The sequence below is a fragment of the Ambystoma mexicanum genome, chromosome 8, assembly GCF_040938575.1.
Source record: "Ambystoma mexicanum isolate Mex_15411 chromosome 8, UKY_AmexF1_1, whole genome shotgun sequence".
NCBI lineage: Eukaryota > Metazoa > Chordata > Amphibia > Caudata > Ambystomatidae > Ambystoma > Ambystoma mexicanum.
The window spans coordinates 130,712,730-130,736,421 of NC_090929.1; the positions used below are offsets into that span (position 1 = coordinate 130,712,730).

General features: G+C 48.3%; 1 protein-coding gene across 3 annotated transcripts in view; it reads right to left on the reverse strand.

Moving 5' to 3' along the window:
* The window catches only part of LOC138471699 (protein crumbs homolog 2-like), a 401,417-nt gene extending 380,601 nt beyond the window's left edge, over positions 1 to 20,816 (reverse strand). For all 3 annotated transcript variants that reach the window (XM_069609463.1, XM_069609462.1, XM_069609461.1), the window contains exon 1: positions 20,556 to 20,816. In XM_069609463.1, coding sequence (XP_069465564.1) covers positions 20,556 to 20,628 — 73 coding nt within the window. In that variant the 5' untranslated portion in view covers positions 20,629 to 20,816. The remainder of the gene's footprint in view (positions 1 to 20,555) is intronic.
* Positions 20,817 to 23,692: the final 2,876 nt, after the last annotated feature.

A 23,692-nucleotide genomic window follows, 5' to 3' on the forward strand; every position in this document is an offset into this window, starting at 1 on the left:
ACTCCCCTTCGCCCACCCCCCGCCTGCTGCCCTCACACAGCACCAGACCACGAGAGAGAAAGGAACACACGATAGGTCCACAACCCCTGGATGACAGATGCAGCAACAACACGCGTGACCTGCACCCCCTGTAGTGTTACAACTGTTAACTCCAACGTGATACATGTCCAGGCTCCCACGACACATCTGCGCAAAGCATCATCTATCGGAGGTAACCCGAGAGAGCAGGGGCCCCCACTCCCCCCACGCCCTCCTGTGTCCCCACCCAGAAGGGGCTCATAGGATCCTGCGGCCAGCTCGCACCATTGCCCTCAGGCGCCCTCCAGTAACTACAACCAACGGCCAATGAGTTACTGTGAGAAACAATTTCACCCCAGGCTGAAACCAAGCACCCCGAATACCAGCTCGGCCAAGCCCCACCCGCGAGGACCGCGGGAGGCCACCAGCCTTTGGCCGCGCATTTCTTCTCCTTGGATTGGACTGGCATTTCAGCGCGCAGGTGGGTAGAGGCGCGCAGGGCACGTGTCAGTAGAATGCAGATTTTTTGGGCACGGAGTATAATGTCAACACTTTAGAGGTGAACGGATTTTGGAAAGATGAGGGCGCATGTTACAACAGCACTAGGCTTATCGAATGTACAGGTGCGCATTCAGACTCGAGCAGGCCAGACCGAGGCGTCTGCTCCTCCGCAGCCAGTCTCATCTCCTGTGGGCCTCGTTTTAAGTCTCGAAGACTATTGGGGGTGACCCGTGACTGCCTGGCCAGGAACCAGAAGCTAGGCCTTGGATGGAGACACATGAATGGCAGCTCTCGGGTGTCAATCTTCTAGAGGGAGGTTTATCTGAACCGCCAAGTAGCCCTGTCAGTGTACGCGGAGGGTAGGGTGCCACCCGTATGGGGTGGTCATGGGATAGCCCCCCGCGTCCCCATCTCTTTGGAATAGGAATTTCAGCAGTCGCCCTCAGCCTACCACACACTGGAAAGTGAATCAAGACCATACAAGATGCGCGAGGCCAGATGCCTCGCAAATACCACCCACTAAACCAGTCGTATTCAAAGTGTGGGGCGCGCCCCCGCAGGAGTCCGCGGCCGCATCCCTGGGGGGGCCGTGAGAGCCCAGCATGAAATGTAAAACATTTTTAGATTGGAGGAAACTGGCAGGGGCGGCTCACATGGTCAGGCTGAAGCATGAAACCGTCTCAGGCGCCAATGAAAAAGGGGCCCGCAGTTGCACATGGATATTCATTCCTTTAGTCGCAGACTGTTTGAATAGTATCCAAATTTGTGTTAAAATGTAAGTAAAGTGTGATATTTAAAGAGTATTTATTCAGCAACAATGGTCAAAATTACTAACTGCATAGTGAAGTAACTAATCAAACTGGCCCACATTGGTCAAAAAGGTGGCCCATTTTGACTGGCCCACACTAGCATTTTGCATTTTTTGCTACAGGCATTGCCCTATTGCTCTATAAGCCAGTCCGAGCCTGGCCGCTCATCCATAATGGGGAGGGGGTGCGCACCCAGAGGCCCCCTCACCCATTATGGCGGCGCTAAGGAGCCAGCCCAGTGAAACAATGAGCACTCCCTCAGCTGCTTTTTCCAGCTGAGGGAGTGCTCCTGGGCTGGCTGAACTTTTCAATGGGAAACTCTTTTTCCCTTTGACAGTTCAGTTTAGTTCCGCAGCCGCACATGCTCACTGAGCCATGCCAGTGCTGGGGCGTTTTGCTCTGCCAGCATTGCATAGCTCATTGGAAATGCAGGCTGAGGCACTGCATGTCTGTATGTGCGAGTGAGAGCTCCTGCGCCTCCACGCACATACGGACAGAGCAGCCTGGAGCAGGGCGTTTCAGCACCCACACGCAAGCCAATGCAGAAGGTACGTTTATGTACATTTTTTCTTATTTAAACATGTGTATAGATGCGTGTATGCTTGTGTTATGAGTGAGTGTAAGGTGACGGATGCTCGTGTGAATGATAGAGTGATTGCTGTATGAATGTGTGTGTGTTAGTTTGTTTTTGTCTGTTGAGCTGATTTTGGCAAGTGGTGGATAGAGGGGGGAAGGAGGGTTGTACAACAAAGGCATTTTAAAAATGCCTAAATGTCTTTGTTGCACAATCTCCCTAACCACCTGTCAAAATCGGCTCTCCTTCTGAGGCGCTTTGGAGCCCAGGGGACATGGATGGTATTTTTTTACTGGATTTCTATCATAGCTGTCCAGTCAAAAATACCATGCTTTCCCCCTTGGCACCCTAGTGCCTTGCATACACACATAATCATGTTGATTGTTTTAGGCCCAGTGGGGCCCGGGTGACAGGGATGGTATCTTTTTACTGGATAGATGTCCAGTAAAAAATGTCATGCCTGCCCCCTGAGTCCCCCAGCACCAATTGAAAACTGTTTGGCTATTTACCAATTTTTTAAAAAAAGTTTTAAAGTATGCTGTACAATGCAAGATTTTAACCCACTATTTAAAAAAAAAATCACGGGGGAAAACCACACAAAACCCCCTTGATTAGTTCAGGCTCCCTCATTGTGCTCAGTCGCTATGGCATCTATGGGGGAAATAGTTATGCCCCTCCTCTTAAAACATTCACCAGCAGCCACTGGCCCTCGTACTGAGTTGGGAACAGAATGGGGTGAGCCCAGGGACTGTGGTGGGAGCACGTTGGGGAGAGCCCAGGGTGTGTGATGGGGTGGGGAGAACCCAGGGACTGGGTAGGAGTGGGATGAGGGAGCCCAACGACTGTGATGGGAGCAGGTGGGGGAGCCGAGGGACTATACTGGAAGTAGGGTATGGTGACGGCGCGAGACAAATACTGTTAATTTGGTATTTTTTGGGGGGCCCCGCCTGCCCACATTTTGCTCAGGGGGGCCCCGGCCAAAAACGTGTGAAGACCACTGCAATAAACCCAATCTAAAGTTGGTGGAAACGGAGCCAAGAGGAGACAGAAAATAATTGGAGGTGCAGCCACATGACTGGCAGAAGCGTCACCTTTGCCTGTCTCCAAACTGGGCAGATGGAATACACATAGAAACAGTGAGGTGGCAGCCTCTTACCAACAAGTCTAGCCCTATGTGTTCGCACAACCTCTAACATTAGAAATCTAGAAGAAAGTGAATGGGCAAGGTAGCCCAGGGGGTTAATGCAGCTGCACTGGCTGGGTTGTCCAACTCCAGCCCTCGAAGATCGGATCCATGTCGGGTTTTCAGGATAACCCTTATTAATATTCATGATCAATTTGCATAGAATGATTCTAAATGTATGCACATTTTTCCTCATGAATATTAATGAGGGATATCCTGAAAACCCATCAGGATCCTGGCCTTCGAGGCCTGGAGTTGGACAACCCTGTTTAACGGGAACAACCAACATAAGTCTCATTATGAATACAGCAGCAATGGTAAAACAAGTGGTATTTTCAAATTACGACAGTTTTACCACTCCACCTAATTATTTGTTTAAAAATCCAAAGGTACAAAAACTGCCTGCTCATGAGAGGTGGCGATGCATCCCCTAAACGTGTCAAAGTGTCAGTAATGATCCCCCAAAAAATCCAATGGGGCTTTAGAATGGGGAGTAACAAACACCCATAATCAAGTGGCGATTACCACCAGCGGTAGCGATAATGTAGACTGATGGCCCGATTCTCATGTAGGCGCAGTCAGCATGCTATTGAAACAAGGGGTTGGCGTTCTGCCACATACATCCTACATTTGTGCAAATATTTCTTATGTTGTCATGTTTTATTTTAACAGGAAAGTCTCTGTGTCTACTATTAGCATCAGGAATAATAGAAGAACACTATACTGAATTGAGTTCACAAAGCTTTTATTAACTAGCTAGTGAATCTATTTTTTCTTTGCTTTGCAAAACACTTTTTTTCTCTTTTTTCTTTTTTCCAAAAGAATATTAACTATTTTTTCTGTTCTAGTCACAGTGGATTCAATTGATCATGAACAGTGCATATGGTAGTACATCCATATAAATCGACAAACAGCAGCATGATAAATGGGTACTTAATACACCAATCTGAATATCATCTGTGAGTTTAAAAAAGATATGCAAATAATTACATACAACATATAAAATGTAAAACTTTGTTTTTTCAGAAAGTGCTAGATAATATGCTACTTTCTCCAGATCTCTACCGGGTCAAATATGCCAGGCAGAAGGGTGGCCTAACCAGCATGCTTCACTGCACCTTTTCCTGACACCCAAGCACCGTGGTTATTCTCAAGTGGGCCTGGGCATCACCCGCCTGCTTCTGTGGAGAACGGGCGGATTGCATACTCTAACGAGGAAATCGTAATTTTACGAAAGTGCTGCCGAGATCCCAGCAAGTAATGATCATTTTCCCAGGACTATTTCCTGCCTCGTGTGTCTGGATTCAGTCACACCTCATGACATTGTATGGTATGGTAATGTTTGTTTGTAAAGCGCCTATGCACAGGAAAGTGATTCAAGGCGCTCAAGGAGGAAGGGAGCAGGGGAGAAAAGCAACAGTCATTCAGAGCCCTTGAGTTTCTGAATGATAACCAGTCTGCCCAGGCAGATTAAGGGCATGTAATACAATTAACAGTGTAGATAACAACAAATAGGTCTGACAACGATTCTGCAGTTTTTCCCAAGAGCATAGAGGCGCCACAATGCAAGAGGGGAGACGGGGAGGAAGAGATGTATGATCTTCAAGGCATGGTACGTTCAGATCGAGCAAGTGCACAGACAAATCATGAGAGGGGAGGAGGAGGAGGACAAGTGCAGTGGGGGATCCGGATGCCCCAGTTGGTCAGAAACTGGTAAGTGCTGAGAGATGCCATTCTCAATGGGTAATTGACAGAGTGCAGTAGCAATGAGACAAGTGCAGGCCCTGAGGCAAGTGCTGCAGGGCTGGCGAGGGTGCCGGGCACCTGTGAGACTCTGAGGTGCTCCTCGCGGCCAGTCAGCTTGCTGTGTGGAAACGGAGGGAGAGAGAGGGAGAGAGAGGTTAGAAGGGTAGAGGGAGAGAGATGGAAGAGGAGAAGAGGCATGTCTTAAGGAGTTTCCGAAACTTAAGGAGATCAGGCTCAAGACAGAGGGTGGCAGCGAGGCTATTCCAGAGGGAGGCCACTGCTGAGGATAAATATCTCCCTCCAAATCTCTGCTTAGAGAACCAGCTCACTCGCAGAAGGTTGGAGGTAGATGAGCGGATGGCTCAGGAGGGACAGTATTTAGGAAGGCATCGGAGAAGACAGATGGGTGCCAGGCCTCCGAAAGCCTTGTGGAGAATGCAGAGCCACAGGGAGCTAGTGGAGGGATTTCAGTGCCAGGGAGATGCAGTTTCTGGGCTTGAGGCCAAGGATAAGTCTCATAAGTCTCATGACATAAGTCATGAGGTATTTCAACATCATGAGATTTCTCAACATGAGAAATCTCTTGAGACAAGGAACGCTGTTTCATGCTGCACTCCTCCACAACAGCGACACCAAAGTGGTGCCGTAGTTGTGCACCACATTGTGCCATGTGTGAAATACCGAAAGTGCTGGTTGCTAGGTTGGTTTATAGCCCATCCTAGCAACCGGCACATACATTCCAAAAGTGCCGCATTCATTACGTCTTCAGAACAATGTGCAACCTTCGAAATAGATGTTAAGTACTGAAAAGGTCATTCAAGCATTCTGCGAACTTTCCAGTACCTAACACCATGTTCAAAATCAAGCCCTGTGGGTGTTAGCGCTGCTAATACTGCCAAAGTATTGTGAGTGGTGCAAGGCAAAGTTGTTAAGATCGGTGATATGTTAGCTTATAAGATTTCATCACAAAGTATTGAAAAACAATCACATGTATTATTTAAATAATTAGCAAAGGACAGATCATTGATGTGGACTCTTTGCATAGCGAGGAAGACAGTTTACTTGTTTCTGGTGGCATTTTGCCTGCACTGCTTGTAGTCCAGTGACTGCTAAAGTGGTGTCAAATTGGAATGATGAACACCTACTGGAGTGGGCGGATCCTACAATGATTACTTATGGGAATGTGGGGGTGGGCCCCTTAATCACCTTACCTAACCGGTCCCACCACCTGAGGAACAAGTGCACATTTTGTACATGGAGCAAGTTTATTGTACAATTATCCAGGGTGCAGTTAGGTGGTGCTGTACAACCATACTAAACCAAGTCTCAACAAAACCACATCAGTTGACATCTCATATACATTTTTGCAATAGTTAAAATACTCCCAGCTACTTTATTGGACAAAAACCTCTTCAAAGAAATCCCATCTTTCCCGAATTCCTACATTTCCATTGGCAGCTGTTATCTTAACTACCATCTTCAGATCATGTGTAGAACACATCTCTTCTTAGGATTCGTTGGTGGTAGGTCATGACATCAGCACATGGTTAAACATTTGTATGCAAACATAATTCATTAGTAGCAATAACTGGCCTAAATCCCTTTAACCTTAACTTTTAATTGCACGTGGTTTGCATAAATATTCCATGCGATAAGAAGAAGGCTGGGTAAATATGTTCTCTGTGAATTAGCGATGCTATTTCATTCCCTAGGTCACTGGTTTCATTGGAACATTCTAATCTAAATAACTGCCACTTCATGGCACACAGCACATCTGAAAATACAATTGAAACTCCTGGGTTCCAATTACATTAGCCTTGAGGATTGACTCACCCCAAGTTTTACTGTGGGCCAAAAACAAATAGTGAAACCTCTTCTGTCAAGCTCCCTTGCGTTCAGGAGATTACATCTACCATCTGCAATACTTATAAGACCTTAAACCCTATGACTATCTCCTGCAGCTGAGCTGCCCACGAAGGTTGAAGTTACCCATTTACCCATCCTCTGGCCTCTGAAATCCGGCAGACTCTGTTTCTCAAAAGTCAAAGTTCACTTGGCAAACAGCCCTGACTACCGTGTTCTAATCCCTTTGTAAAAAGCCCACTACATTTAGATTCACGACTTCCCTATGTATTTGTATCAGTGTGCAGAGCACCCTATGTGTGAATTGTGTTTATGTTTCATTTGGTGGTTTTAACATTGTATCCTTCTGCACAAGTGTAAGCTAATATGCAGCAGTTCCAAACAAAAAGTACACTCAAAAGTAACATATCCCATCCACAATTAACTACACTCGATAAATATGAAATTGCAACATCGCGCTCAGTTTGCCGCACCCCCAGGCATCAATATGGTGCGCCCAACATAAACCCACTTTGCTCGTTCGGACCTTTCCTGTCCACCCCAAAAGGAATTCAGGACAAACATAGGCACCTTTAGCACTTAAGGGGTGCATCATTTCTAATTGACTGCCCCTGAGATGTTCCCTACCTTAAGATGCCAGTCCGGTGAAAGGTACACACCTAACTCTACATTATAATGTTTTAATGAACCAAATACGTCCCCAGAAAGAGAATAAGGGCAGGTGTGACATCTCGGTTAAAAATAGCAAGCATTTTGTTTAAAACTAATTAGTGGATTAAAATGTTACCCATATGAAGTGATGGTTCTTGTTTAAAAATGAATGCAAGCAAGAAGTAGGAGACTTAGAAAGATTGATACCTGCATCAGGATAATGCATATTTGGTTTTGAATTCTGCGCCTCAGTGCTGGCGCAGAAAATATTTAATAACTAAATGCCATGTATGTTGCACTTTCTTCAGCATCAGGGTTTTGGCCGGGCAACCCACAAACAGTTAGAAGTAGCTAAAGCCTTGAGAAAGATCAGTAAAAAGCAACCAGTATATGCTGGAAAAATGTCTTTCAATTATTAAAAATGTTACTCCCAAGCACTAATGTGTAGAGCACTCCTATGTTGGCACTGTTGGTGTATTGCTTGCGGAAACACTAGAAGCTGCATCCAACTTTGCAGCAAACAAACAAACTACACAAATCAATCAACTGTTAATACACTGTTACGGCACACCGCAGTGACAGCATCTGCACCACAAAAGCCCCCCTCCAAACCAAACACATTTTCCTGTACAGGCTCTGCAGTTTTTATTCAACTACTGCTATTTATAAGCAAGGAGACTTTCACATGTAGGCATTTTAATTGAAACACATGTTACCATCTGTAAAAAGGACTTGTGATAACTTTGATACATAGAGGGAAGGTAGCCGGCCACTATTACACAATGCACATTCAAAGCTGTGTGGCAAGATAGAAGAATGCTGTTTTCCGCTTCCCTCCTCAAGACAGGAAAGAGCAGCAGGCCATTTAAAATACAAGTCTGCACAATCACCACTTTGGTAGTTCACTGGCCTATTATAGTATAGTTTAACTCAGTGGCAACATGTTTGTCTTGGAAGCAAGACGACGGAGAGCAACACAGGTTTGAATCCTGGGGCTGCGCTTAGAAACCTCTTCGGTATTAAGCACAGAATAAAAAGGCTTTCTTAGGCTTTTCAAAATGCATTTGATCAATCAGTGTCCACATTACTGGAGAAAGAGTATTCGAGAGAGTTACCATTGCAGAAAAGGCTGTGTTATGTGGCACTTGGGGAAATGGGCATTCCCGGATAAGAACCTTTGCCAGTTAAGTAAATGTGGCCAATTCCAGACGATAAGGTGGCTAGCAACTGCGAGGAGAACCGGGTAGCAGAGCATCCTGGACTTCTGCTCTCCTGACTAGCACGCTGCCACCCAACCTGCTGGGCTATCTCTGAATTTTTGCACCCTTGTACAGCACTTTTATCATCCTATATTCTTCTGTTCAAGGCAGTGACAGCTGCCAGTCAAGGGTGCTTCCCAGATAACAGAGGTGCGCATACTGAGGTCCTGCTGTACTACTTCATAAAAACTGGCACTTATTTCATGGGCATCCAAGGAATGCCAGAAGAGCGAGTTTAACTTACTTGGTCTGAGACAATACGGCTTCAGTCCGAGACCCGGCACAGAAACTAATGGACTCTCTCTTGGACCTCAAAATCCAAATGGACGAGGCCAAGGATAATGGCAAATTGGCCATGCTCCTGGTGTTAGAATTTCCGGCAGCATTTGATCTTGTTGATCCCCAGATCCTCACAGATCACCTGACCACAGCGGCCGCCTTCTCTAGTAATGCATCTAACTGGATCTAGTCATTTCTTATTAATCGAACTACCAGGGTCTTCACACCCTCAGCTTCAGCTGACCCAATCCCTATCCACTGCGGCGTTCCACAAGGATCTTGCATCTCGCTGACGCTTTACAACATCTTCACGAAGCTTCTCGTTGACCGTCCTGATTACTTGGGTGTCACATATACAAATTACGCTGATGATACCCAAATTCTCATCATGCTGACAGGGTGGTATGAAGATGACTCTAAACTGATTAACATATACTTGTAGGTCCAGGCGTGGATGGCAAACCATAGCCTTTCTCTCAAAGATGAAAAGACAGAGCTCTTGATCGTCGGATCTCAAATACATCTAAACAAACTAGACCCCCGATAAACATCCTTCGACATCGATGGGAACTCTATTAAAGTTGCCAAAGAAATCAAAACTCTGGGAGTCTACTTAGACTCAACCCTCTCGCTCAAGAAACAATTGAGCGCCACTGCCTCAACTACTGCTTATACCAACAAGCTCATTCACGCTTTCAAATCATTTCTGTCATCTAACAGCTGCATCACGCTAGCCAGGGCCCCAGTACTATCCAAGATCAATTATTGTAATACCCTGTTTCTAGGCTCCTCTGAACGGAACCTCAACAGGCTTCAGGTCCTACAAAATAATGTCTAAAGATCTGCGCTGAACATCCCGAGATCTAACCACATCACCGGCTTTAGACAGGATGCCCATTGGATCCCGGTGTGCGACAGAATTTCTCTCTGCATATTAGTCATTGCCCACAAATATCTGTCAAATTCTGCCCCTAGGTACCTGTTGGACAAATTCTCCAAACACCAGTCAGCCAGACCCACCAGAGCTCTGTATTCCCATCGCCTCACCCTTCCAAGGTTCAAACTGAAAAGAGCTGGAGAAGCCAGATTCCCTGTTATTGGCCGTCAAATTTTGGAACTCCCTCACTCTCACCATCAGAATGGAACCTTCCTTCTGGACCTTCAGAGCTAAAGTAAAGAGTTGGCTCTTCGATAAGAAACACTAACAACCGGCCAATCTCCTCTGCTAAATACATATGTGCCCTGTTTTAATCATTCTGTATCACCGTGTCTAACACTGTCTGCGTGGTATTGTCGCCCAAACTGTAACATTCGGCGTCTCTCCCACATGCTCACTTGTACTTATCTGCAATTCGACTACCCTGTAACCACAAGTCGACCAGCACTTTTGTTTGTATGACTGTAACTCCTGTTGTATGACTGTAACTCTGTCTTAAGTTCTAGCGCCCAGTTACCCCAGGGTTCGGTGTGCGTTACAAATAAATAAACTAAACTAAAGATGTAAGCAAGCAGTCCTCAGGCCATGCAGACCCTGTAACTGGTTTGTCCACATGTTGGCTTTAAAGAAACTGCACAAGAGGTTATTTCATCTACGGTCTGGGTACCTCCAGAGGAGTAGCCAGGATTGTCTAACAAGTGGGGCCTGAAGCCAATGTAGTTGGGTCCACCACAGTGACATTAATATGTGTACATGCCCACACAACATTGCTGAGTGGGCATTTACAGAATTTGGGTGGGCCTTGTGCCCACTCAGGCCCATAGATCTCAGGGTACCACTGGCATGGGCACAGTGCTGCACTGCATGTACAGGTCTATGCGGTCCTAAATTATAAAAACGATTTCAATAAACCGAATTAAAAAAAATAAAAATGATTTAGAAAGACCGCTCTGTGACCCCAGGGGCTGGCAGGCACACCAGAACCCGGAAACAGCATCAAGGGAAAACGGGTAAGTCTATGGGCCTCATTATGACCCAGGCGGTAAGGGGTTAACGGGGCCGTAAAAGGTGATGTCGCCGTTAACCCCTTACCGCCTAATTACGAGGTCCCTTTGTGTGTCCCTACCTTAACGGATGGTTTTACCAGCCGTTAAGAATTGGACCTGGAAAGGGACCTTGGAGGTAATTACGGTACCGCAATTTGCGGTACCGTTACTACCGCCTTCCTCATTTCCATTGAGCCCTATGGGGGCAAAAATGGGAATGGGGAAGGGCCAATGGTGAATGGGGAATTACCACCCCGCCAACCTTGGAATGGGGTGGTAATTCCGCCATTCACCATGGCGGAATCGGTAAAATACCGGCGGCAACCATGGCGCTACTAACGCCATGGTTACCGCACGGGTTGTAATGAGGCCCTATGTCTGCGTGTGTGTGTTTGTGTGTGTGTGTGTTGGGTGTTCTTGTATGTGTGTGTGTGTGTCTGTGTGCGTTTTGGTGGGGGGACTCTTGGGAGGGGAGGGTGGCGACAAGGGCTGAGGAAGGAGGAGTCAGAGGGTGAAGCCCCCCCATTTTAGGGTAAATCCGGCGAGAGGGTGGTGGTCGAAGAAATGTTTTTTAGATTTTTGTAGGCCGCCTAAAATCGGCAGAAAAATGTTGTTAGGCGATTTACAAAAATCGAATTAATGACATGGAACCGTCTAGGCGCTATGAAGGTGCTGCAGTGCTGATAGTAAGTATCAATGCATAATGATATAACTTGATATGATTGATGTATATGTATTTTATGTCATGGTAATAGTAAACGTATGTAAATGTATGTGAAAAGTTGATTTAAAACCAATCACATTACATATAAATACATTAAATAAATAAATAATAAAATAACATAAACTGGAGACTGTGTCCTATCTCCTCCACAGAAGGATGCAGATGCCCGGGATCAGCTCCGGGATGGGCCAACATGGTCGGCACTAAAAAACGTATGATTTCAGATGTTCAGACTTAAGTCTCTAGCCCGGAAGTCAAGGAGAGGGGAGCTAAAACAGAGACAGCTACACTCATGAAGAGAATAAGGGGCCGATTCATGGAACAAACGTGCGCCGAAAATCTACGCGCAAGCAGGCATAAGCAGGCGTAAGCGGAAAAAAACAGGCGCACGGGCACGCGTGCGATTCATGGAAGTCCCTGCGCGTGTACACCCCGGGATGTCACAGCAACATCCCGAAAGGCGTGCGCGACGCACACAGTGAAAGCGCACAACCTCGGCGCATACACCAGAAAGTGGGCGGGACACGGGGCGTAACGCGCGGAATGGGGAACAACGCGCGAAAATAAGGGCGTAACTGGGGATGTACTGCAGGGAAGCAGACGGAACGCCCACACGCACTCGAACCACACGTATTCATGGAATCGAATAGGGCAAAGCCACGCACAGCCAAAGACACGCACAAGCCGAAACACGTCCGCCACACGAAGGCAGGCGGTAGCGTCCCTGCGCATTACAAAAGTGGCAACATACAGCAATTGGGCCTGTGCGAGCGGGCTACGTGTATTTCAGGGGTTCGCGTGAACTTTTTCACGCGATCGGGCCTGGGGGAGCGGGATACGTGTATTTAAGGGGTTCGCGTGAACTTTTTCACGCGATCGGGCCTGGGGGAGCGGGCTACGTGTATTTCAGGGGTTCGTGTGAACTTTTTCACGCGATCGGGCCTGGGGGAGCGGGCTACGTGTACATCAGGGGTTCGCGTGAAGTTTTTCACGCGATCGGGCCTGGGGGAGCGGGCTACGTGTACATCAGGGGTTCGCGTGAAGTTTCTCACGCGATCGGGCCTGGGGGAGCGGGCTACGTGTACTTCAGGGGTTCGCGTGAACTTTTTCACGCGATCGGGCCTGGGGGAGCGGGCTACGTGTACTTCAGGGGTTCGCGTGAACTTTTTCACGCGATCGGGCCTGAGGGAGCGGGCTACGTGTATTTCAGGGGTTCACCGTCTGCCTTGAGTGTAGAAGAACGCGTAGCCAACACCCACTGTGAAGTAATAGCGTGTGAACCCCAACGGATGGAAAACACACGCACCGCATGAAAAGCACGTACAGAACAGTGTAAAGGCACGCGGGATCTCCAAACCCTGCCAGGGCAACGCCCGTGCGCAAAACGTCACAGACGCGCTTACGCTCTAAGGGCCTTTGGTCCAATGAAATCGCGTACGTGTGCTGACGCGCTTATGCGCTAAGGGCCTTTCCTCGATTTTCACGCTGACGTGCAGGATTTTCACGTGCCAAATCACTCCGTATCAAGCTGGCCACGCGAAAACACACGGAAGACCACGCTCCTGTTGATGAGTTTTGGCTTATTTGTGGCACATCAGCGCCACCTAATAACCAAAACTAATAATGTATGATCATGCATTTGGAATGCTGTGCATCTTATCCCACCCATCTTTCTGGAGATGCTTAGGGCTCCAACTTTGTCTTCCTTATCACTATGATGATGCCAATTTAAGAAGCACTCAGAATACCTAGCTAAAGCTCTCTGAAGTCAGAAACACCAAGATACACTGTTATTTCAAAGTCATCAAGGAAGCAATCTAGTTTCATGTTTTATGTTATACAATATTTATATTGCGCCCGCCACCACCATAGTGGCCTTATGGCGACGGAACCTAGTCTGGGGGATGCGTTTTGTGACCCCACCCAGGTCTCAGCAGGCAGTTGGGAGGGGGGGGGCGGATAGGAAAGGGGATTAGGCAACAGACCAAGTAGTTCAGAAGATGTGGATGGCATGCAGAGTTGTGTACAGTTTGAGCTGCCTTTGATGCCATGTACTGTGAACTGTATCCTCTCCAGGTGGCTCAGGGTCTGAGTGAATAGTGAGTGGCAATGCTGGATATTGATCCGCAGGGTGTATGGCGGCCTCAGTCATCTTTAGCTGTTTACAGAGCAGGTTCTCTGTATATGACTTTTCACATTGGGAAGCACAGGAAGATATGGCAAAGTGTGTCCATAGCGCCACACCCCTGAGGCGTGCCGGCAGGTGAAAAGATGAGGTCATCAGTGGTGCACAGATACTGCCAGTACCTGAAGCTTTGAGGCACAGAATCTCAATGAGGGGCGTAAGGGGGCGCAGCAGCATGGCACTAGATGACTCAAACGGACCCTCACTATTAAATGGCCAACAGCTTCGGGGGTCAGTCCAGGTTTCGGTATCAAGCTATGGATAACCAGGTCTGGACCCTCAATGTTTGGTTGAAGTTTTGGGGAAATAATTGGGTCAGCAGCCTAGACCAACTTACAGGAGGCCCCTTGCGGCCCAGTTGGCCCCTCCCTCTGGCATATGTAGAAGAGAGACTGAAATTGTTATGAATTACACTGTCATAATAACGGATGCATAAAATGGATACATATTTCATAATGTAATAAATCTGTGACCACAACACATTGATTTCTTGCCAAACAACTTGTGCCTGTTGTAATTTGATGACGCACCTGGCTCGTGCCTTCCAGGCCTAAGGTGCAGGGACGGCGTCAGGTCCTTTCAACTCTTTCAAATGAATGGTGCCTCGACTCAGGAGGGCCCCCACCAGCTGCTACAATGTTGCCAGTCAGCAGTCTTGCAAGCGGCAATATATTACTTTCTCTATTTTCATTCTGGGGCTAAAAATGTGTGATTTGCAGCACTCGCATTACAAGCTGTGTTTCCTGGAGCCCTTCCGGCTGTCACTTGCCCGGAAACATACAAAAGTGTGATCACCTCATTGCCTTCTAACCCTGGTTCCTCCATATCAGACACTTGATGACAAAGAAGGGTTTATAGCTTTTCAGTGGACATTTAGGGGGTCATTACAAGTTTGCTGGTATTCCGGCCGGATTCCGGCAAACTGCCGTTACCGTTTCTGCCACCTAATATCCCGGGATATCACAAGAGGAGGAAAAGGCAGTAAGTTACCATTCCATGGAGTCCCATGGTGCTCCATGGATGGAATTTCCGGAATCACAGGCAGCGGGTGTACGGGTGCCGGTGATTGCGGCATTCATTTGCCGCTTGTGCCAGAATTACAGCAATTTGACCAGCATTTCAACTTGTAATGAGCCCCAGTGTTTAATATCCATGCGCTGGCTGGCTGTCTCGTGATCATCGGCGGCTACTAACCATATCTTTGTCGTCATTGTAATGTATGCACCCTGAGGGGTGCCTCAGACTGTTTTCGAACTAAGAAGGGGGGGTTCCCAAACCATCATGTTGAAATGGGTGCCCACACACCTTCAGCCAGGCCTACTAGGGTGACGTGTGTGTACAGGGGTCATGAAATTTGGTCCAGAAAGGGAGCTGTGATGGGAACACTTGTCCCTTTGTTGCAAAGTCAGAAACATCTCTTTCCACTGATTCTGACACCCACCACACAAACCACGCGCAAAACCAGTACCTCACAAGAAGAGACTCCAGAAGCACCCCACGTGGGTACATTTGCAGGGTCCGTACACCAGCCGTGCACTGTACCATCTTACATGTTATGACTTTCAGCTGTGCTGGTTCAGCCGCCTCCCGGCATGCCTCACTACCTCCCCAACACCCCCACACACACCCCCCATCCTTAGAGGAACTTGGAGGGAGCATAACCGTTGCATTCCGGTAAGCCCCAGTGGCCATGGTTACTGGCAACAAAAGGCTCCGAAGAGCTGCAAGGGGCCGGGCTGGGCTGGTGGTCTGTCGGGGGCAATCGGCGCAGCAGACGAATGGCGAACGCTCGAGTTAAACCAAAATGAAACTACAAGTGAATGTAAAACCAGGGCCAGGTTCGGGCAGCACCAGGTGCCTCCCAGTCTTCCAAGGCAGAGGTCCTTATACAGTGCACGGCCCGGGTGCGTCTGGGAGTACAGCCTCGCGCACTCAGGGAGCCTTCCGTGAAGACAGGAGGCCCCAAGCCCCAAGTCAAGGAAGCTCTCTGCCCCTGATTGCCGCGAGTCTCTTGAACGCAGTACTTGTGAAATCTCGAGGCGTGCTGCCATATACAATAGATTTACAAGCTACATCCACAGTCGCCCATTGTACGCTGGGGCAGCCCGAATAAAACCATCCAAAAGATGCATCTATGTCTTGTACTTCGCACACACTTTACTGTTATGGTGAGTTTTCTGATAAATTAAATGAGCACCCTACCCAGGGTGCATTGCATGCTCAGAAGGAATGCATGCTCGAATTACTATCGCAGGCGTGCTTGATACATTTGCTGTCGTTCTTCTGGTCCGCTTGTGCACTTTGTATGCAAAGCAGTTAGCACCCCACATTCAGTGCACCTGCATTATCCGCCACTTAGCCCGCCCCTCAATTTTGCGCACACTACTCTTGCAATCCGTGCGTTCCCTCACGCAAAGAGTGGCGGAAGTGTGGGCCGTTCCCCCAGTAAAGTGTGCCAATTTCCAGCACTGGTCACACGTGCACCCAGGCCTTAACTAGTGAACCACACACAAGCCCTCCCAACCCCCTCCCCCCGAGCCTCTGCCGCCATCAGCTCAAAGCACATGCCACAGCAATGCCAGGCTTGAGGGCATCCTCTGGCAGGTCTCACTCGACGTGCATGCCGGTTTAGTAGGTACTATGAGTGACATTTTGGGACATACATTATACAAAGTACTGTGTCTCGGCACCAACTGTGGGCCCGATTCATGGAACTTTTAGCACAGTGCAAAGTGACATTGCACCACTTTGTCACCAGTGCTAAATCAGTTTGCACTGCAAAAGTTCTTGGGAGGATAGCTCAGGGGAAACGTGCTCGCATTGGAAGCAAGACGACGTAGAGCAACACAGGTTCGATCCCCGGGTCAGCAGTTAGAAACCTCTGGGTATTAAGCGCGTTATAAATAACCCATTTCAAAAGTCTCTTTGCACTACGCTAAAAGTTCCATGAATAGCTCTCTGTCTTCACAAGATACACACTCTGGAGTCTGGAGGACATTGATTGATTGATTGGGTGGGTGGGGACGGGGCAGTAAACCCACCTTATAACCTCACCACCACAACAGGGTTCTTATGGGCACCAAAAGACTGTGGGCCGCATTCGCAAATCCCAGTAGTTGCTTCTTTTCATGATAAACTGTTTGAGTGCTGCCAGGAGTTCATTTGGAGATCACGTGTGACATAACCTACATGTAACACAACAACGTGCCAGTACCCTCCCTCAAAGCATGTAACACAACATCATGCCAGTACCCTCGCTCAAAGCTACCAGCTGCCCAGTGTACACAGAAATCAAACTGGCCCACATTGACCCACAAAAGCGGAGCCCACTGCTATGCTGGACCGGCCCTTTGGGCATTGTTAATTTGCCATGCAGGCTAGCCCGAACACACACAGCAAAGGGCATCAGGACACAACACACACCACCAACATTATAAACCAATGCTGTGGGCAATTTAACAACCGTGATTTCTGCAGAAGAAACTAATAGACACTGTAAACTCATTATGAGTGCAGTGTGAGGGTAAGAACATTCTACTTTTAATCATTCATCTAAGTATGAGGGGGGGCCGCATGGGGTATTTACAACATTGGGTGTACAGAAAGCACAGCGACACTCACAAGAACACACGCAGAACTCTCTAAATCCCCACGTGCTATGAAAGTCCTCAGGCAATCCTTTCTCATAATTATCAGCACACACCCCCATAAGGGGCCCTCGGATGGCAACGTCCCGACTTGTTTTTGGATAGAAAAGGGGCAGGGGGCAGTGTCTCCATCAGCTGTTGCCACAGCGACAGAGGAGACGCATCATTCCTGCGTGGGGCCGACATCAGCACCTCAAGCAAGACATGGATGGTCCGGGAGATGTGGCTCTGTCCTGGGACCGTCAGCCATTCATAGAAGGCGATGTCGGCTGACGATGGGGGCGGAGGGGCGGGTATCGGGCAGGGGGGTGGAAGTCCCATGACCTCTAGCTGGGCCCTGACTGCCGGAACCCACGCTTTCTGCTTCGCCCTACGCACGTTTCTTGGGAATGATTTTAAGAAGTTTTCTAAGTGGCGTGTGGCGGCAAAGGAGACCAAGGCGCACACATCACACTGAACGCATTTGCAAAACACATGAGAGTTGCACCTCAGTACAAACAGTGGTGGAGCCAGGCGGAGGGCGGCCGCCCCTCTGGGCCCACCTGGTCCCCCGTGCGCCCCCAGCCCCCCGCTGGCGTCCTACTGCAAATGACCATCTTTCTATCGGTCTGTCGTGGCGTGTGGGGTGGAGGGAAGTGACGGAGCCATGTGAGGGCCCTGGGGCAGAAATACAGCAGCAATGCGTGGCCCGCGGCTTATCTGCTGAAAGTGCCCACTTGCACTTCTCTACAAACTCTAGCAGTGATGTTCAAATGTCTTTCTACCGAGCCCCCCTTGAGTGAACATTGTGTCCGCCCTCCTCAAACCCTCACAAGCTAGAACGTCTTACCTTTTCTATTCCGTGCCTATATTTTCTATTAGACGCATCCGCCATCATTCTTTTTTTTAATTGCCTCAAGGCTGAACTCCCATCTCTGGAAATCCTTTGGGCCCCCTTAAGGAGCGCCCCCGCACCCACACAGTTTGAAGGGAACTGCGAGTCTGGCAGCACCAGGAGCAAGCATTGCAAAATGCCAAACTGTTGAACGTTTCCAATGAGCTGGCGTGCACCGGAGCCTTGCAGACAAGGGGTAGTGTTAGGAGTGCTCTGTCGGGGGGGCTGGGGGGGGCAGTAGCACAAATATGCTCCTCCCAAGACATATCTTTCTGAATAACATTGTTGCATTTCCTGCCCGAGTCCTCTCTGCTTACGCATTGCTGTTCTGCATGTTCTGTCTTCTTTTACGGGGGTGGGGGGGGGGTCTGGTGTCTGACAGTGTTTCTAATAGTTGTAAGATATATTGATTTAATTAAAGTATATATTTTTATAGAACCTTGACTGGACATGCTTTTATTTTGGAAATATATACGAGTACTAAATGCAGCGATCCTCTTCTAGGGTGGGGGGGTGTTTCTGGGGTAGCTTCAGGAACACATGGATGGATGTCTTGGAGCAATCAAAGTGGGAGAGCAAAGACAGAGCTAGGGACCATTTGACACATGTAAATGGGTCACCTGGATGGGCTTGGTCGTCTGCCCATGATAATGTGGGTCCAATCCACCCCCACCCGGCCTCCACTTTCGGATGGAAGGCAATTGGGACGCAATGTGCCGGCCGTTGCAGCTCACGTCACGCCCTGCAGCTGGACATTAAGGAACTCTTGCTTGTTTTGTATGATTTCCTTTTTGAGCCTGTCCACTCCATGCTGACATGTTTGGGTGATGGAGAACTTCGAGGATCTTATAACTATTAAGGACGCGTGGAGTATGTATTTGGGCGCAGACATTGCAGGCCTTCATCTGCCAATGCAAGCCTTCTTGCATTGCATTCTGGGGAATGAAGTTCAGATTGTAAAATGGCAAAACCAAAACTACAAGTTCCAGAGTGTAAAGGAAAATAAAAACTTCCAGCACTGAAAGAACTTTTCATAAGTGACACGAGACAGCTTGAGACCTCTGTGGAAGGGACCCTCTGGGTGGCACAGTGCACATGCCCTGATGGACCCTGAACTGCACGTAGCATGCACACCTTTCGTGGGCTGAATACTGGCCACTGTCAGGGTGAAGAGGGCATTGGAATCGTAGACCACAGCATCCTTTCACCAGGCAGAGCAGAGCCCCAGCCAGCTGACCGTTTTGGTGAGCATTGCGTCTCAATGGGAGATGGCTTAGTAGGTTGAGCACCTGCTGTAGAGACTTGTGTAACCTGCAGGTCACAAGTTTGGATTCACGGGAGCATAGAATATACACACAATTTTACATTAACCTACAAATGACATCACATACAACACACATTCTTTCCATTTGCAACACTGACATAAAAGGAGCACGCACATTGTATTTTCTTTATGATACAATCCCGGGGTTCTGGTGGCGTATTTATTTATTTATTTACTTACAGGAGGAACAATGCTCCTTTGATCACAAAAAAAACGTACAATCGATAAGAAATCAGGTTTGACGGGAAGCAGTGAGCCTCTGACACCAGGGTGCGTTTGAGGGACATTCTGACCAGGTTCTGGAGGGGAGTACATGGAAAAGTCCCCAGGGGCAACAAATAACACATGACTTACCCTGGGCAGAATACACCTGACCATCAACGTTACCTTCCTCTTCAAGAGTTCTGAAATACTCGGCCAAAAAGCCCCCCTCATAACAGCACACAATAAAAGCCCCCTCCCACCCCAGACACAAAACATCCAGCTGCCCATGTCTACTTGCATGTATAGCGCCTAGCATCTCCGAAGTGAAGGGCTGCAGAGAGGACCACTTTTAAAGAGGATTCATTGTGGAGAAAACACGAGGTGTACTTTCTCTGACACACACTTGGCTAATTTGAAACAAAACATGAAACTCGCGTACTTTAACTATTGCGGGGTGGGGGAAGAATTGTTTTAACAACATTTCCAGTATTCAAAGGAACATTGGGAACGTTCGTCGCAGTATAAGGCCGCCTCATTTCAAAAGGGCATTATTTCTGATGCATAAGGTGGAACACGGGGTTCAACTCTTTCTGTGCAGTCGGGGTTATAAGGATCGGCTGCTATTCGAAACAGGTGCTTTACAAATCGATAATATCATATTGGACTCTTCTGGACCGTGAGTCCTTCCTCACAAATCGACGAATACTCATCAGAGAAAAAGTCAAACTTACCCCATAGCATCAGCGAAAGTGGCAGGATCATAACGGTCCTCTGTGAGCGGGCATTAACTCCCTGGGAATCCATCCCGAAGACAAGACACCAGAGTAACTAAGGTTTCAGAGGAAAAGTCCCGGCTCCGTTGGCGGCAAGCTCCGGTTCCCTGGCCCGGTTCTGGGGAACTCTTCCGTGGGGTGGGAGACAGGGATGGCCGCGGGCGCTCCACTCTTTGTTAGTTTGGGAACTAGCACCGCCGCTCTGGACAGTCCGCTATCGCTTCGGCAACGCGGTGCCCGCTTGGGGTGAGAGATAAAACGTGGCCTGGATTCCTTGGGAAGGCCTGGACTGGAACAGCTGCTGCCCTGGTACAACCTTCCAGCAGGGAGGTATCGTGCTGCGTGTGGTACATGTGCACATGTTGGAATTCGAGTTTAAATACGTGTACAAGCTTTGCAAAAGCATCTAGCTTTATCCTTATTTCACAAAAAACAGAGATTATTCAGTGTCAGGTCTCTGTTTGATCAGTGGCAGCATTTTAACCAATATTTTTCCATAGCTGCCAAGTGTGCCCAGAATCCCTGAAGCCAGCCCTGGTTTTCCAGCCAGCTGCGGCGTGCATTCTGGGACTTGTATTTTTTTTGTATCCCAATACAAATATGTATCCCTGACCGCATTTCTGGGTGGGAAATGTTGCTGCAGTAAACGAGGGGCAGACAGAGAGAAGTGGGTAAAATGGGGGAGAAAGAAGTGGGGATAAAGAAGAGGGGGTGCTCGAACAAGGGGTATGGTTGGCTGGCCGCCATAAAAATGCAGTGGTAAGATGTCCCTGACTGCCAGATGGGGGTAGATCCTGCAAATATGTGCCTACAAGTCCCAGAATGAAAATCTGTGTCCGCTAAAAAGTTAGGGTTGTCTGTCGATGGCAGGGGGTCACGTGACAGTAGTGTGTCACTGTTTTCAAAGAGGTCAGCCCTATTTCAATCTCGCTTTAGGCCTTTCTTTAAGGGGCTGGCTAAACGTGTGAACTTCCATCTCACACTGGCAACCCACAGACAAACTTCCAAGTGGATGAGTGTTTGATTGGCAGATGAATTATCCAAACCTTTCAGCTCGGAGAGGGTCCGTGTCCCCTTACAGCTGAATACGGTCGACTCTTTCACTCGTTTCTCAACCCCACCCCCATTCTGGCGTGTGCTCACCCACTTACCAATATACGTCCCTCACTTGTACATGACACGCATTGTAATGACTGCATCCTTTGATGGCAAGGTGCCTGGGGCCCCATTGAGGGCTGCTTGCCTTTGTGTGGCAAAGGTACGTGAGTGCACGTGGGTGTGGATGAGTGAGGAATCGGAGTGATGGAACATTTGCGGATAAGTTCTCAGTGACATGAGTGGCAAGAGGCAGATGCAATTTGGTTCGTGTCTGGTTAAGGACGCGTCGCTCGCTGAGTCATTGTGGATGTGTGCATGTGTGTGTAGATGAGCGAGCAAGCCGAGTGATGGCGGGTGAGTGATGCTGTGGACAGTGCATTGGAGGAGGGCTGCCTGGATCTAGATAGTGAGGGTGACAATGGTCCAAATAGGCTGAAATCCTCCAAGTCCGTCCTAGGGGCTGCGACTGGACCCTGTCTGTCCCTCCAAGTCTACCACTAGGCACTGATCCCTGCGGACATCTAGTATTGGGATGTGAAGCCCCAATCATTGGGGAGAAGGGAAAACGGAGCTGGACTATGAAGGTCGAAAGACTGGAGTGACCCCCGAATAGCCAGGCTGTGACCACATGGGATGGTTCTCGGGGAGAGGGGTCACCCTGACAGCTATGAAGTGGGAGACAGTGAAAGAACAGAACATGCATTGCGGAGTCCTTTGGGGGCACTTCTGAAACTTTCTGCAGTATCTTCTGGGAGCTGCAGCACTCGGACTCATACAGTGACACGAAATGCAGGCAGCAAAAGCTGTTCGAATTGTGGTTGACTGTAGATGGGGTGAATTTGGTGGAAATGAAGAACTTGGATCTCCCAGAGCACTTCCTGTATTGATCCTGCCAGACTGGTGTATTTGCATCTTCCAGCTCAGCACAAAGGCCCTAGGTACCTAGGAGGAGATCCTGGCAGGGGTCCCTCTAGTGGTGGGTGAACAGTCCGGTGGAGCAGGGGTTGAGGCAATGTCCATACACTTGTATGCACATTGCATCCCTGTCACAGAATACCATCTGTGAGGGCGGAATAGCCTGATCGTTTCTGTTTTGAAAATGAAATGATGCTGGTAATTCTGTCTATGAAAGTGAGATCTGCTAATCAGACCCTACTGTCACAATGCTCTTTGCCAAAAAGTGTAGTGGAGACATGTACTTATGTGAAGAAGGTCTGCTGACCGCCACCGTATCTGCCCTGTCACAGAGTGCCACGTGCAATTCTGCAAAAATCCTGATGGAACCCACATTTCCAAAAACCAGGCACTGCCTTTACTCGTTGGCAACCGAGATGCAAATTATATAATTGTGTGCTCACAGGGCCTGTTGGCCAATTAATATCTAAATATAAGCCATGTCTCGTTTTTACATGTTAGTTATCTGGGAATAGTCAATCATACGGGTCAAACCTTTTTGATGTCATTTATTGGCAGCTGTATTGCTTCTGACTCATTTCACTGACAAGGCCTTGTGTGTATCAGCCGTCTGCGACTGGGTTTCACCCAAAACAAAACTTTTCGGTCAATTCCTGGAGAACCCCCTTTTGATCTCGCTAGTAAGGCTTGTCACCTTTCCCACAGAATTCTGCAGGGAGCCAGTGCGTCCAAGGTGAGCCATGCGTGGACAGAGTAGAGCTCCCACCAGCATGGTAATTTCTGGAGACCGTTTGATGCAGGGCAGATAAGGAGACAGTGCAGGTGGAATAGCACAGGAGGGAAGTGACCAGCAAGGGGGTTTTCCACCATCTTGCTGTTTCATTGGCCACTCACTTTTCCTGTGTCCCCTCCCCACTTCTTGAAGAAAAAGACTCTGGGACAGACAGACACCATCAGGCAATAAACTCTGCACACGTCAGCCAGGGTTTTACCCTTACATAAGGCTGGAAGGGGACCAATCTCCTGTGGTAGAATGTATATTATATAAGTAGTAGGATCACCCCTTTAATTATATTATATTT